This window comes from Dromaius novaehollandiae, chromosome 7 (genome assembly GCF_036370855.1).
Source record: "Dromaius novaehollandiae isolate bDroNov1 chromosome 7, bDroNov1.hap1, whole genome shotgun sequence".
Taxonomy (NCBI): domain Eukaryota; kingdom Metazoa; phylum Chordata; class Aves; order Casuariiformes; family Dromaiidae; genus Dromaius; species Dromaius novaehollandiae.
Window position 1 is genome coordinate 22,464,457 of NC_088104.1, and position 15,543 is coordinate 22,479,999.

The window sequence follows — 15,543 nt, forward strand, 5'->3', positions numbered from 1 at the left end:
AAAGAAAGGCAAAGGCACAGGCACACACATCAGGAGGAAGTTCACTTAACTGTTTTCCCAGTTATCAGTCACTGCAAACACCCCTAATTGGGAAGACTCACAGACAAAAGGTATAAGAAATCAGACCTAGTATTCCTGACTACTCGCACTGTTCTTCAGGATTTTAAATTTATGCTCTTTATGCTCCCTAGTGAAAACTTTAAAGGTACACATGAAGGACATCTCTAATGACACAAGTGATAAAATAAGTCAAAACAGGAATTCAGACTTGCTCTTTACCAGAATGCAGTTCTTCCAGCAGCCTGATTAGGTGCTTGAGATTATCGGCCATATTCTGCCTGTCTGGGAGATAAAGTTATTAATGAGAAATTCTAACTATTCATCAACAGCAGTCTGTGAAACACTTCCTCGATTTTTGTCTACAGCAACTCTCATATGGCTCCAGTTAAACTCTGATCTGATCACAAATGAGAAAGTTGTTACCTAGCTACTTTTTCCAGAGACATTTAAGTTTCTTTCACTGAGACTAATAGATAATGGACAATTTTTTTTGTAAAGGAAATAAAAATGGAAGATTAAAGAACCATTCTTTGGGGGAAGAGGGTGGACTGTGTAGGCACAGGTGATTACCGGAATGGGTGTACAGTTCGGCTATGGAGGCAGTGACTCGCTATGATTCCAAGCACTATCTTCAAACCTCTCTCTCATTTGAGGGAGCAATTTGCTGCATTTTTGAAATAACCTGGAAGAGTGAGAACGAATTTACATGGATATATATTTACCCATTTACTAAAGCGCAAAAATGCAAATCAAAATATAAGCAGTCCATTATTTGATTCATCAAAAGTCTTCAATTACTATGAGCCCATTTTTAAATCCCTGCCACAAGAGATATGGCTTCTTGTGCTGAATACACGTTCTCTGAATGTGCAAGTATAGTGTAGTAGGAGGGTCCTTTCAGCTGTAAGCTTCAGAAATCTAAATGCTGGCAAATGGACCGGGATCATGCCTGTTAAATGCTCCATTTGTGCTGGCTGAAAGAGTCCAATACTAGCTTGCTCTTCAATGTTCATATTTTTGCAGAAATGCCCACTTCTGAGGTTGAAATTTTCTTGTTCGATCCCCAACAAAAGTATGTTTTCATTTACTTTTAAGTTTGAGCAAAACTTCATCTGCCATTTAGCTATGGCGAAGTGAAATTAAGTATGTTTCCAGTCTTCTTTGTATAGGCAATTACAGATCGCTGACAGCCAAAAGTGCTAGCCCTCAGACAGACTTGGCTCCGCTGTGGTCAATGGATCTCTAAGGATTTACAGCATTTGATGGCTACAGGAGCTCCTTTGTGTGAAAGTACCACTCCATGTATTTAAGACAAATGGCCCAAGCCAAGAGAATGTCATTCCTCCTCCTTTCAGTGCAAAGAGTAGGCAAATCCCACTTTTCCAAGATGACTGTTCTTTCTCTTTAAAATAACTTCTGTATTTTTGAAAGTACAGCGGGCACTACAGTGTCTCAGTACTGCTACTTCAAGAAGTGCAGGGAAAGTGTCAGGGATATCTACCAGCTGGTGGGGAAGGGGTGCAGCCAGCTGTAGGCAGCACCTACATGGTTATGTTAGAGCTGCAGTTACTCATCACTGCCAGATTTAAGAGATGCTATTAAAAAAATACACCTGGAAAAGTTCCTATAAACTGAAGAATCTCAATCATGACAATCACTCCCCCCCCCCCCCCCATAGTACACCCAAGAAAGACTGAATTTTCATATATTTGAAGATAAGTCATCTGGCTGAAACATGTCCCATATTTTCCAGGTTGGAGCAAAACTCATTTGGTTGCTTGGATTTTTTCTTCTTAACATTACAGTTCTGGGAAAGACGAGTGCAATTTTGAAAGCGACAGCTTTCATTAAATGTATCACAAATATTTCACAAAGGGAATTAGAAACTTCAAGCATGGCTTATAAATAGCTCACAGTGAGAAATGCTTTACCACACAACCTCACATTAATTATTGTAATGCAAACATGGGGGGGGGCGGGGGGAACCACCCTGCAACCTGTTCCTGGATGGAGAAAAGCTCGGGGACCTCTTTAATATAGGGAATATTTCCAGGGAAAGGGAAAAAAAAAAAAAAAGAAAATCCATGTGGTCACAGAAGTTTTTAGCCTAATTGCTGCAGAGAAAAATGAGAAAATAAATCAAGAGAATTCAAACCATTTCAGCCTTTTAAAAATCTCCCTATTTTTAGGCTAATGTTTTTTGGGCTTAGCAATACATTTACCATCCCTTTTTGGAGAAAGCAAGCTGCCATCTTATAGACAGCGCTCATCCTGAGATGAAGAAGTAGTCATAAGGCATCTCTCTCAGAGAAGAACAAGTGATTTTTGAACCCACCATTTGCGCAGTTTGGTTACTAAGGCTTTGCACTGAGGACAGGATACATCCACCAAAACTCTGGTCCAGGTAGAACTGGGAAACTCCTTAAACATCATTTGAAAGAAACATGCTCACTCTGGTGTTACAGCTTTTAATGTCTTTAAGACGTTAACATGTTAGGTAACATGTTCATAATCGCTAGAAATCAAGTAACTCCTGAAATAATTAATGAATCAGTCCAGAAATAGCTTCAGATTACAAGATTTGCCCCTCTTCCTTGGATAATCTAGGTTTAGTATTAAGAAGTGCATAAATAGAATAAAGTTAACACCATCATTAGCAGGAAAAGATATAACAATTAGCATAAATACAGTTACTGGACACACACAAGTAAAATATGGAAGAAACCCATTAGTAACTGTCTATCAATAAGAGCTATGCTCTGACACTTTTATATAGAGCAAAAATTAACGTTTTCAGACTGTGGTGCCCCCAGTTTTGATTAGGTTTAAAAGCAAAGTTCCCCAAACATCATGACAGATACCTTGATGGGCAGATGCAGAACTTTTTTAGAACTTTTGCCAGTAAATCCAGAAGTTTTAATTGTTTGTACTTTTCCTCCGATTTCCCCTGATAGCATGTGAGTTATGGGAAGTAGATTCATTATCCAGTTCAGTGAGTTATCATCTCCACAGACACTGCAAGCATGATTTCAGGTTTTTCAGTCTTCACATAATCGTTACTCCTCCTTTTCACGACAAAGATTAATTGCGAATGGCAGTACCACTAGGGTAGGCATCTATCTAATCAAGGCCATTGTCATCTATTCTCAGTGTCATAACGCAGACTGCCTCCTCACAGGCTTCTCCATGAATACAAAGCAAATGAAATAGTGAAAATTAGGAAGATTATGACAAGCACGGGACTGTATTTGATTTCAAACACTATTACTTGAAGGTAATTTAACCTATTGACGCTTGTAATAAATTATGTAAAGTTGTTTCATGAGTACTAAAGACTTTGTTAAAGCAGTTTTAAAGGTCTTCCCCTTGAAATTTTTTTTAAGAACTCAAAGGCTCTCTTCTTTTTGTCCTATACATCATTTAGATGCAAAATATTGTAACCGATTTGGTGGTGACATGAGTTAAGGAATCTTGCTGTGAGATTTCACAATAGAGCACAGCACAATAGCTAGAGAAAATAACAGTTGTGGCTATGGTAACCCAAAGTGAAATATGTTACTTGCATCAGTTTATAACCACACTGAGATGCAATTTACACTTTACTGCTGTAACAGGCCATGACTGATGTAATCACAAACGACCCATCACAACATGAAGTCACGAAGTGTTTTTTAAAATTGTTTCTGAAAAGCATTCATGAGGAAAAAATGCACAGACTGACACTTGACATCTCCCAGGCAACTTTTAAGAAAGAAAAAGATTTCTGCTTAAAATTATTCTGCTTGTTCAGTTTATGTTCTTCATTTCTTTTCTCTCCCCTTTAGCTAGTGCTAAAAATATTTGCTTAAAATACCTGCTACTAATGTCAACAGCAAAACTCCTATTAACACCAGCATGGCCTGGCTCCAGGTAAATCACTTACAATCAGCAATATAACAAAGAGAACTGCTGACTGGTACCTCCCAAATTATTATTTTGAGTAGAGTAAATCTAGCCATTAACCATTCTACATATAATATCTGGCCAAGCATTGTCAGCTTACTAAAACTTTAAAACCCATCCATCATACAGCCAGTCCTCAGGGCTTGGTCTCTTCTTTCATTGCCCACCTCAAAGTGAGCTGCGTGGTATCACAGTTGGACACACTGCAGAAGGTTAGGCAATCCAAACACAGAATGATTATGTTCAAGAGAGTTGTTAAAAAAAAAAAAAAAAAAAAAAAAGAGGAAGAGGAAGAGGAAGAGGAAGAGGAAAAGGAAGAGGAAAAGGAAGAGGAAGAGGGGGGAAAAAAGACCACGATGAACAGAAATAGAGCTACTGGAATTGTAAGTCGAGACATGCCAAATGGGATTAAAAGTCACTTTAATTTCTTATGAATATCAAATTCTAAGAAATCTTACTGTTTTCTGGTTAGCAAATCAACTGTGAATGTTTTACTTACCCAAAATACCCAAACCCATACTTTCACAGTATCCAGTTTTGGACAAGCTCGTATCTATCACCACTTTGTCCTCTGTCACCACTTTGTCCTCTGTCCCCAGCACAGAGCATTTCAAGGCTGGTTTTATTCGGAGCCAGGTTTACTGGGAAGATAATGGAGCTACAGGAAATCTCACGTGGTCATATCCAGTGCAGTCCTCACTCCCAGGCATGAGAAAAAGCATCTATTGTGCAAGTACTTGCTTTTACATTCAGCTACTACCTTGGGCAAAATCCATCATCAATATTTCTGTGAACAGGGAATGATTCTACGTGTATCTGCACATCTCAAATTGCATATCTTAAAAAGCAATCTGATTTTCAGAAAACATTCATCCTAGCTGTTTCAGAAGGAAGAGAATGGAAGCCAGCCTCCCATAAAGTATGATAGCTGAGATGCCCCAAAACAGAGACACTGAGTTTTCTAAAATACCTGAAACTGAACTGAACATTTGTACTTCCTTCCCCCCAACCCCAGACTTCAGCTTCTACATTTACTACAATCCCTTTCTATATATATTCTAGAGAAGAAAGTCTTCCTTTTCAGCAACAGTTTGGTTTCAGGTATGTTCCAAGATCTATTTTGTTCAGGCAGAACAAAAACATCTGGAATGGCTAAGAAACCTTCAAAGAAGGTTGCTAGAAAAGAGCTTGCAATCCCCTGTTAAATCACCTATGCCATCTGTCCAGAATTTGCTCAAGAAATTACTTTGAAAAGATACAGCCAAGAACATAACAGTTTCCCCAGATTTCTTTGTAGATGTGTTCTTGTTGTTCAGGATAATTATCATCTCAACAAGATTCAAAAATAATCACAGACTTTTACTTGGGTAATTTAAGGACTTCATAAACGGTAAAGAGGTTTTAGCGCCTTGCTCCACGTACAGGTGAAAGCCATGAATGCAGAAAACTCGTACAAAAAAACTCCTTAGTTTCAGGAAGTTATCAGGATTTGTTATGTTTATTAAATAACTTGGCAGCAGCCTTCCCTCTTTTTCAGGGGAAGGAATAGGTACATTGTGGCAGAGACGCAGGGTGTTGCTTTGGCTCAGTCGTGCTCTCTCCGACAGGCTCTCGGGCCTCAGGATGAGCAGCCGCAGCCTCCTGTGGCTCCTCACCTGGGGTCTTGCCCAGGGCTCAGCATCGTGACTGCCTGCACCCAACACCTATGTTACACTTCTGTGCCAGGTAGAGACAGGGTATGGATTACGACTCTGGCAGTACACCGGGCTTCTAGAGCTGTGGTTTCTATGACGTGACCTAACTACATTGATGCAACTGGACTTATATACAACAACTGAGTTAGACTTTATTGAAAGGAAAAGATCAAACAGCTCCGATCAGAAGCAGCAGCATCCTAAAATACTGCAGTCGGTGAAAAACATTTACTAAACCTAATTTTATGCCTGCCTGAAAATTGCCCATGAACAGTTAGCAAGATTCTCAAAGGTGCTCATTATCTGGAGGACTATTCTAGATGTGCAGTCAGCTCATAAAAGGTTTGCTGCAAATACTCACAGGCTCGCTCAGGTCAATTACTTACCCGGGTTACACAATACCGCTTCTGTTCTCTAACGGCATGACTTCTCTGGCTTGCCCAGCATGAACCGTGAATAGCACAATTAAGTACACAACTTTGAGTCACAATATGGGAGCATTATGCCAACATTTGCTTTTCAACATCATCTACCCCAGCAAAGCTTGAGCCTTCAATTACTAATAGGATGACAGTGAGGTTGAGAAGAGGGACAGATTGAATTAAAACATTTGTAAGAACAAGAATCTAAGAGCTTAATGTCACTGCTACCCTGCTAAAAAAGATTTCTTTCCCTCCACAGAACAGAGGAAAGGAGGTGACACGTCCCTTTGCCTGTGACAATGTCCCCAAATGCAATACGCCCTATCCCAACAAACAAAAGCCAAAGCTGATATAAACTCTCTGCTCTCCCCGTGACAGTTCACATCCTGCCATTAGAGGGCCTTCAAACAAATTTCAACAAAAAGTTCAAGAACGTCATGGTAGAGTTAAAAAAAAAAAAAAATCATTCTGACAGTGACAATACACTGAATTCAGTATCAACACTAGTAACACAAAAAAAACTTATTCACGAATTTGGTATGCATTTTAACATTTAAGGCAGCTTCTGAGACATTAACCGTTGAATAGGTTAGCAATATTCTGAAGACCTTCCAGGCTCTTGGCACTGAGGGTTAAATGAACTGCTAAAGGAACAACAATAATGTGCAGACATGAAAGTGCTCTCAGTTGTTGTTTGAATGCTTGCTTGAAAGTAGCGACCCTATTTCATTGTAGCTCAAATCCTCCTCTCTTCCAAATGAGATACCTGGCACAAAGGTTTTACAGGCTCTGAGCACATTAATTTTACACTGTTATTTAATTTTTTGTAATTCACGTCCCTGACATGCGAGTCTCTCATACTGCACGGCAACAGAGTTTAGTTTCAGGTCACAATGCATTACAAGAGAAAGGTTTATTTACATTATGGTCTTTGTTACTGTGAATAATTTTGCAAGATGCCTTTGTGATTAACCTTAAATACAGGAGCAGTTCTAGCAAGGTTCAGATGAGGCATTTGTTTAGTTCCTTGCTGATTCAGGGTCTTTAATATCTGAACTTGGTAACTGCTGAAATTCTTGACTGCTAAATCCTCACTGATGAAACACACATTACAGTGCTTATTTCATGTTTTCCTACCTAATCAAGCCAGGTATTGTCTCTCTTATGCAAAGTCAATATTACTGGAATTACTGTGCAGGAACAATGTTATTGGAAATAATTTGTATGAACTTTTGCCTTATGGCCAAAAAAATTTAAGTGACATAGCTACTTATCTAACCTCCCTCCCTCCGTGAATCACTATAAGGAGTGAGAGATGGGTCCTGAAGGGGCCAGCAATCATTCAGCTGGAATGGCAGAGCAAGACTCCTCACAGCAAGCTTTCTTTTGTATTTGCACTATTTGCAAATTTTGTTTACTTCATTTTCTGCTGAATCTGGTTTTGATCTGTAGACCAAAAAATCAGTTGAAGCAGGAACATGAACTTTAATCTTCCATGTCACAGCAGTGTGGGAATAGCAGAGCTATTTCTGCTGTTCTGTGATGGGTCTCTTTTTGTTTTGTTTTGTTTTCCCCTACAACATCCTAAAAAAGTAATTAAATCTAAAATGTCACTTGTCAGGAAAAGTATAGCCAATTCACCCTTAACCACTTCACCTGCACTTTGCTAAGAAGTTACCATAGAGAAGACATGAAACATTCCAGACCTAGGAATCTAAACTCTCTTTTTTTCTCTAGAAAAAATAAGTAGAAAAGAAGAAAAAAAAATACTTCAAGAGACATCAATTTGAGGGCCAGTATAAGAATTATTCATTCTGGACAAACAGTATCTGTAGATTTCATAACTGACCAAAAAAAATCCCTCCCAATAGCTTGGAATCTTTCTTCTAAACGGTCTAAACGGCTTGTGCCACGATGACCCGCAGAAGCCTTCGCAGGAAATACCCTGAGGGTAAAGCAGGCTTCAGGGCTGGAGCTTCCCTGCACCAAAGGAAGCTTAAAAGCAGCCTGGTGCAGGAGGCAGGACACAAACGCAGCAAAGGGGGAAGGCCTGCTGCTGGGGACCTTGCCGAGATACACACATACTTTGAGCATTGGCCAGTAAAGTGATGCTGTTAATAGATTGCCAGTGTGATCTATCTTACACGGTAAACAGACGATGTATTTTCTCTCCATGAAAAATAGAAAAATAAAGCCTAGTTTGGGGGAAGAGGAGAAGGAAGTCAGCAAAAATAATTAAATTGTATCAATTTATTTCTAGACATTTATGGATTCTACTTGGATTCTGATCTTTACATGGGTAAGACAATATTTACCTAGTATTTTCTCTACTGTAGTTATGCTTAAGAATCAGCACAAATCTGTTTTATTTCCAGAGTATGTTACTGTTGGCTAGGCAGACATTAGCATCATCTAGACCGAACAGGAATAGTGTATGTTCACGTTCATACTAGCCAACAAATTTATTGATCCTAAGATAAATCACATTCTTTTTCACTAAGTAATTTAAGAAATGTTCCATAGCATATTTTGAAAGATCACGGAAGTCCAAAAAAGGCTAAGAAGCAAGAAAGTGGTAAGAAACCACAAGAGGGTTTACAGCAAGTTAACTGAAGAGCCAACATGCTATGCACACTTAATTTTTTTACTAGATATTATCTACAATAATTTATCAATCATAAAAGCATTCCTTCAGCTGTAATGCTATATTCTAGTACAGTATCTTGCATTGTGGTACTTCATGAGAAACAAAGGATATCCGAGAAGAGCATTAATAGATGTAGGTTATTAAGGGCCAATCATATTTAAATTCATTTTTCTTGCCCTAGGCTTTTATGATCTAGCAATGGAAAATTTTTATTTGTATTTTTCAGAAGTAACAGAGAATTCCAAGAAATGGAAGCTGCTGCTAGTAAAAGAAGAAAAGCAGAGTATCATCAGGGTTAATAGCACCTATTTGAGATCCATGAATGATTACAGAGCTACTTTTCTATATCGAACTTTCAAGTTTCATTAATAATATGCTGCCTGTCTGGGACGTAGGTACATTCTTGGTAAGAAGGCTATTTATTCATTACACTGAATAGAAGAGCTACAAGAACAATGGCTTCAAAGGTTTCATGCTTGTATGTTTTGACAGTAGTTTGCTGGGCAAGTGCTCTTTGGTACTTAAGTATAACTCGTCCTACTTCTTCCTACACTGGTCACAGACAGTTCAATAGCATATCGATAGCCAGAAAAAACGTCTCCTTTGGCAATATAAGAACTCGACCTATTAATCCACATTCATTTGACTTTCTTATCAACGAACCCAATAAATGTGAGAAGAGTGTCCCTTTCTTGGTCATTCTTATCAGCACAACTCACAAAGAATTTGATGCAAGGCAAGCAATTCGAGAAACGTGGGGAGATGAGAACAACTTCAAAGGGATTAAAATTGCCACGCTATTTCTTCTCGGAAAAAACGCAGATCCTGTGCTAAATCAAATGGTAGAACAAGAAAGCCAAATTTTTCATGACATTATCGTGGAGGATTTTATTGACTCTTATCATAACCTAACTCTGAAAACTTTAATGGGGATGAGGTGGGTAGCAACATTTTGTTCAAAAGCAAAGTATGTTATGAAGACAGACAGTGATATTTTTGTAAACATGGATAATCTTATTTACAAGCTGCTCAAACCCAACACCAAGCCAAGGAGAAGATACTTTACCGGTTATGTTATAAATGGAGGACCGATAAGAGATGTTCGCAGTAAATGGTACATGCCTAGAGATTTGTATCCTGATAGCAATTACCCGCCATTCTGTTCAGGCACTGGCTACATTTTTTCAGCTGATGTAGCAGAACTAATTTACAAAACCTCCCTTCACACCAGACTTCTTCATCTTGAAGACGTGTATGTAGGACTCTGTCTTCGGAAGCTTGGCATTCACCCCTTCCAAAACAGTGGCTTCAATCACTGGAAAATGGCCTACAGCTTGTGTAGGTACCGCAGAGTGATTACAGTGCACCAGATAACGCCAGAAGAAATGCACAGAATTTGGAATGATATGTCAAGCAAGAAACATCTTAGATGTTAAGATTTTTACAGATGTAAATACCTTTTTTGCTTTTGCTTTAGTTTGTTTTTTTTTTGACAGAAAGTGATCTGCTGATTTACAGGTTAAACTGTGAGATACTACCCGGGAGAGGGTTTTTAATGACTGATTTCTCATTCTTCTTTTGACTACTGGTTTACAGACTTCAGGCTCTTTTCATAAGAATATTACACCAGTCAAAAGAGTCTAGAGTCAAAGCTCAGATTTTGTATATTATCCCCTACCACACACATCAGCTCCTGCATCTGTATGTAAAAAGGATAGTAATGAACTGTTAAGCAGCTCAGGATAGTTTATGTCCTAGCCTCTGAGATAAGACTTAGGCCCTAAGAAATGAAGAATTAAAAATATACTGTTATCTCTTTTTGACACCCTACAACCATCCTCACTTAGAGCTTTATTAATAATTTAAGTCAAACAAATTTGCACTGATCTCATACACCTATCCTGGCATGCATAATTTAGAGTACAATGTGTACAATCTCAGAACAGCTTACTGATGGCTCAACAGCAGAATTTAGACAGGTACATCAAAGTACCACAGGCCTCAGAAACAAGCCCGCACTGAAGTACATTCATATCCCCAAAATGGCATTCCTGTGAATTATTTTGGAAAATATCCCATTTCTTTCTACTGTCAGCCTAAAGTAGCACCTAAAGCAACCCATAGAGCTTTAAAATGAAATATAATCTGTGGGTAAAATACAAGACACAGGAGATGCGTGAAACATCTTAAATATACATTATAAAAGCATTACTATATTTTAACTTTTAATTTTAAATTGCAACATTTATCATTAGTACTGGTGTATGTGGATCTCTCCCTGCAAGTACTAGCAGTATGTTGACACATTATGGAGACTCATTTTTAGAAAATTAATAATTTTAATTAAAATTAATGGTCATACACAGCAATATATAATATTATTGAATAGTAAAAATATCAATTAATAAGCCTATTTCTTCAACATCAGTCAGCACACTATTTACCTGAAAAATACAACACACAACTTTTCTTAAGGATAAGCTCTACTTTTTGCTACAGTGCATATGTAAACGAGATTACTCCAGATTCCAGATTTTTAATGGTGTAGAAGACCAGAATTTTGTCCAGTAAAGGAACGCAATCAATTTTCTGTCGACTGGGCAACATACAGACTCTATGACAGTTATGTACAAATTTCACAGCAAAGTAGAGCTTTTAAGAATCACCTGTAGCCTCTGTTACAAGTTTGCAGCTCCCAGGTTGCTCATCACAGAGCCGAAAAGTCACTGAGCTCCAACTCAAGAAAGCATCAAAACTCAAGAGATCCCCAAAGCATGTGATAAAAATCAAGTACACAAGATTTTATTCAAGTTTCAAAGTGTGCTTATATGTCTTGAATACGAAAGAAAGTGTGATGAAAATTATTTCCTGGAAAATCCTTTGGTAAGTTCAAACCATCTCTATCCAGCACCATCTTCTAACAAAGAACTGAAACACAATAGCGTTCTGCAAATAACTTGGAACGAAGAATTCACAGACAAGTCACAGCGATACAAAATTCACCAAACACATTACTTGCTGCAGATTACTCACAACGTCCACAGCACACACACACAAGCCTCCTTCATTTCAGCTGGAGTTATGTGTAAAGTATGAAAAGCTGGTAAGACTGTACATCATTCACGATGTCTATAGAGTTGTCAGAATTTAAAGAAAACTCTGAACTGATTCTGCTTTTTCTATTATTTGATATCATGCCATAGGTGTACATAGCACTTTACAAAAGTAACAGATGAATCAATATGCTACCCCAAAAGGTTTACAGTTTCATAACAAATTGTTAGCCTTATTCACAAATGCAGCACTATTGTTTTGAGAAGAACTACTTGTAAATAAGGTAAAGAGTATTTGGCCTTTAAGCCACAAACAGTAGAAGTCTTAAAGACCTATTTCAGATCTAAAGGTGAAGCTACACAGTAGCTAACCCATGAGTTACTGCTAATCAGCAGGAGCTTGTACAAATAAAAATCAGAAATCTTGCATAAAAGTACTGAATCTCTCACAGTATAATTAAGATTTATCCTTCCCAGTTGACCTAGTCCTTGTTAAAGTTGCTCTTGCTTCCTGTCAAACTCAAACTCCAGCAAAACAAGGTCCAATTAATTGCACATATGAATATATGTATATAATGTATATTATAAATATACATATATACACACACACACACATATCAATCAGGTGAAATTCAGCTTTCCATACCCAAGCCACAGTACACACAGTTTATGAAGTGAAACTAGGGTGGAATTCTTCCCCAGTCTATGGTAAATGATGTAACACAGAGTCAGTCCTACCGTGGACATGATTTGTAGTAATTTCAACCAAGAGGCTACAATCACTTCTGCTATCCCTCCACACTGTGCAGTAATTTAGGGTTTCTGAATCCACAACTGAATGGATTTGGTGGCCTTACTTCTCCCACTGACACTTCTGTGGCCTTTAGTTAGAAACTAAGAGGACAGTAGGGCTCCCAATCCCAGTACCTTAGGGCTCGAATGGTACGACAGCCTTGAATTTCCCCTAGTTTGAACAGATTGCATTAATGAGTAGAAGGTACATCTTGAAAATAATATCTGAAAAATATATTTCCTGGCATTTATAAATAGGTAGATCGTCAACAGAAATGTAAATGTTCATCTTGGAACTCATGTATATATTTCCAAGGCATTTTCTTCTGTATTCAGCTGTATATATGTGTAGAGTCTGCTTGTTATGTAGTATTCTGTTATGCATGGAGCTGAGTTAGGCATTATATTTGTCCAGTGTTTCAAGAGCCTTAAGCATGTGTGCCCTAACTTTTGAATGTACAAGACTTTTTTTTAATGTCAGGTGAATTAAAACAAAACAAAACAACACAACAACAAAAGCCTAATTTTCTACTTCTATTAACTTTCTGATGCTATACTAAACTAGCTTGTTACAACTATAAAATAGATCTATTATTTTCCCTTTGCTCAAAAAATTGCAGTATTGCAACCTGGAGCTAGAAAGGGAGCAATACATCTCCTCATAGGGACTGCTTATAGTCCCTTTCACTCAGAAGTATTTGTGTCACGCTGGGTACTGGTAAGTAACAACAGTGTTTGTATTGGGCTTCCTTTAATCAAAAGAAATACTTGTGTTATTTAAAGGTCATTTTGTTTCATTGTGCATGGGGCAAATGACTTGTTTAAGATGTGCTGGCTTTTTCTCACTTCCATCAAAATGTGAATACAATTGAATTTCAAAGTGTACATGAACAAAGCACATAGAACTGTGAAGCTACAGGGGGAAAATCCCTCTCTTTTGGAGGATTTTTTCACAATAGCATTTTTTGCTAAATCCTTGGGAATATTTAAACAGAAGACTCAAGAATCATTTTCCATCTTTCCTAATAATAAGGTTGAGTATCAATTTTGATTCTTTATGGGGATTTTTTTGTCTTTATAATGTAGACGGCAATGGCAAATTGTAAATGAAGAGTGTAATTAACTAGAAAAACTTGTTGACAGTAACTGAACTTTAGGTGTATCATTATATGACTGGCTGTACTTATGTATTTATTTGTCTAAATTGTATATATTGTTTTATCTATAGTGTCTGTAGAAGTGCTTTCTTTTAGATTAAAGTATTATTTACAGTTTTGTGGGATTGCCAGCAAAGCTGCTAATCAAGATACTATTTTTTTGTATCAATGTTAAATAATAAAAAAAAGAATGAAGTCAAATGAAAAACTGAAGGTGTCATGTACAGTTTTATTCACCTCTCTAGAAATGTAAATGCTACCATCTCAAAGCATGATATCAATGAATAGGCTCATTTGTCACAGGGAAGACTATTGTTCTGTAAAAGCAGATTTTTAAAAAATCATTGGCAAAAATAAAGAAGAAAATATTGTATTTATTCATTATTTGTGTAGTAATTTGATGAAACTGATGCTCACACTGATCAGGGGTACTACTTCATTTGACTCCAAATACTTAATCTTAAAACAGCGATGGCAATACCTAGCAAGTTAAGCGAGGGGTTTATCATCTGCTTTGCTTCATACAGCTGTTTTGGCATCTGCAGCTAATAACACTAAAGTTAGGCAATTCTAAGGTGGAGATCATCCATCAGCCCAGTAGAACAACTGTTCCTCTATCTCTGCGGTACCTTTATGTGCATGCTTGTAGCCAGCCAAAAGCTATGCACAGAAAGCAAAAAGAGAAATTGCAAACACCCCAACACCACATCTCAGTGGACCACAAAAACCTCGCTCTGGGGTTGCTGAGTGACGGCCATGGTGCATCCCTAGACAAGGACAAGGGTCTCCTCCTTTTTGCCTGTGTACTCCTCTGCCTCTCTCAGGGTCACCCGCTGACACAGACAGCGCCTTGTGCTTCTCAAAGCCCCCCAAAAGCACCACGAAATAAAAGAGGCGATGTTTTGCCTTAAGGAAGCACAGTCTGAATATTCCCAGATTATCTGGTGATCTAATGTAGTGTTTGGCTCCCAGTATGAATATATTAAGAGGATGTATTTTGTCAGGTGCAAAGGCCTGGATGACCCTAGGGTCTTCAAATCAAAATAAAATTGAAAATCTTACAAATTCTAAAATTTACAAACAAAAACCCAAGACAAAGTCTCTTTTATTTTAAGAACTACACAAAAGAATTCCTCCCTCTCCACTCTCCTCCTTGCGATTTCCTGTACAGAAATAAGCATCTACCCTCTCTGACTACTGGCTTCAGAGCTCAGTAACCTGAATTCATTCACAAAATTGAAGAGAGAATAAAACACTCAAGAGGATAAATGTAGCTTTTGCAAACCAAAGTGTACCTTTCCTTGTGTCACCCATTTCAGAAGCAGCTGAAGCCTGCTGCCGAGTCCTTGGGCATTCTGGAAGTGCCCACAGCAACACCATCACCTTTCAAATTATAATGAGTTTGTTTAAAACTACTAAGAGTTTCACATGCAGTAAAACCCTTCAATCGCTTTCAGATTTCTCTTGTTTTCACCAGGGCAGTCTGAGTCTAATTGTAACACTTAGATGGTGTTTAATTAATACACAGCTTGGAGATATATGGATATTAGCACTAGTAGAGTGGATTTCATGTAGCTTGATTATCTTAATTACAAGCATTCTATTTTCTCATTTACTTAATTGATTGTCACAGATTTCCAAAGAAATTTGCACTGCCCTAAGTGAAAACAATACAGTTAAAAAAAAAGAAAGAAAGAAAGAAAGAAAGAAGAAAAAAACCCAACTTGTTAAAACTGCTGAAGCTGGCCTATTGCAAAAGCAATGTGCCAGAAAAGG

The 15,543-nt window shown here is 37.8% G+C and overlaps 1 protein-coding gene across 4 annotated transcripts in view; it reads left to right on the plus strand.

Moving 5' to 3' along the window:
* Positions 1-14,148, plus strand: part of B3GALT1 (beta-1,3-galactosyltransferase 1) — a 206,224-nt gene extending 192,076 nt beyond the window's left edge. For 3 of the 4 annotated variants that reach the window (XM_064514880.1, XM_064514881.1, XM_064514882.1), the window contains 2 exons: positions 8,379-8,417; positions 8,992-14,148. In XM_064514880.1, coding sequence (XP_064370950.1) covers positions 9,221-10,201 — 981 coding nt within the window. In that variant the 5' untranslated portion in view covers positions 8,379-8,417; positions 8,992-9,220 and the 3' untranslated portion in view covers positions 10,202-14,148. The remainder of the gene's footprint in view (positions 1-8,378; positions 8,418-8,991) is intronic. The other variant, XM_064514883.1, reaches the window with a different exon arrangement.
* The last annotated feature ends 1,395 nt before the right edge of the window (positions 14,149-15,543 follow it).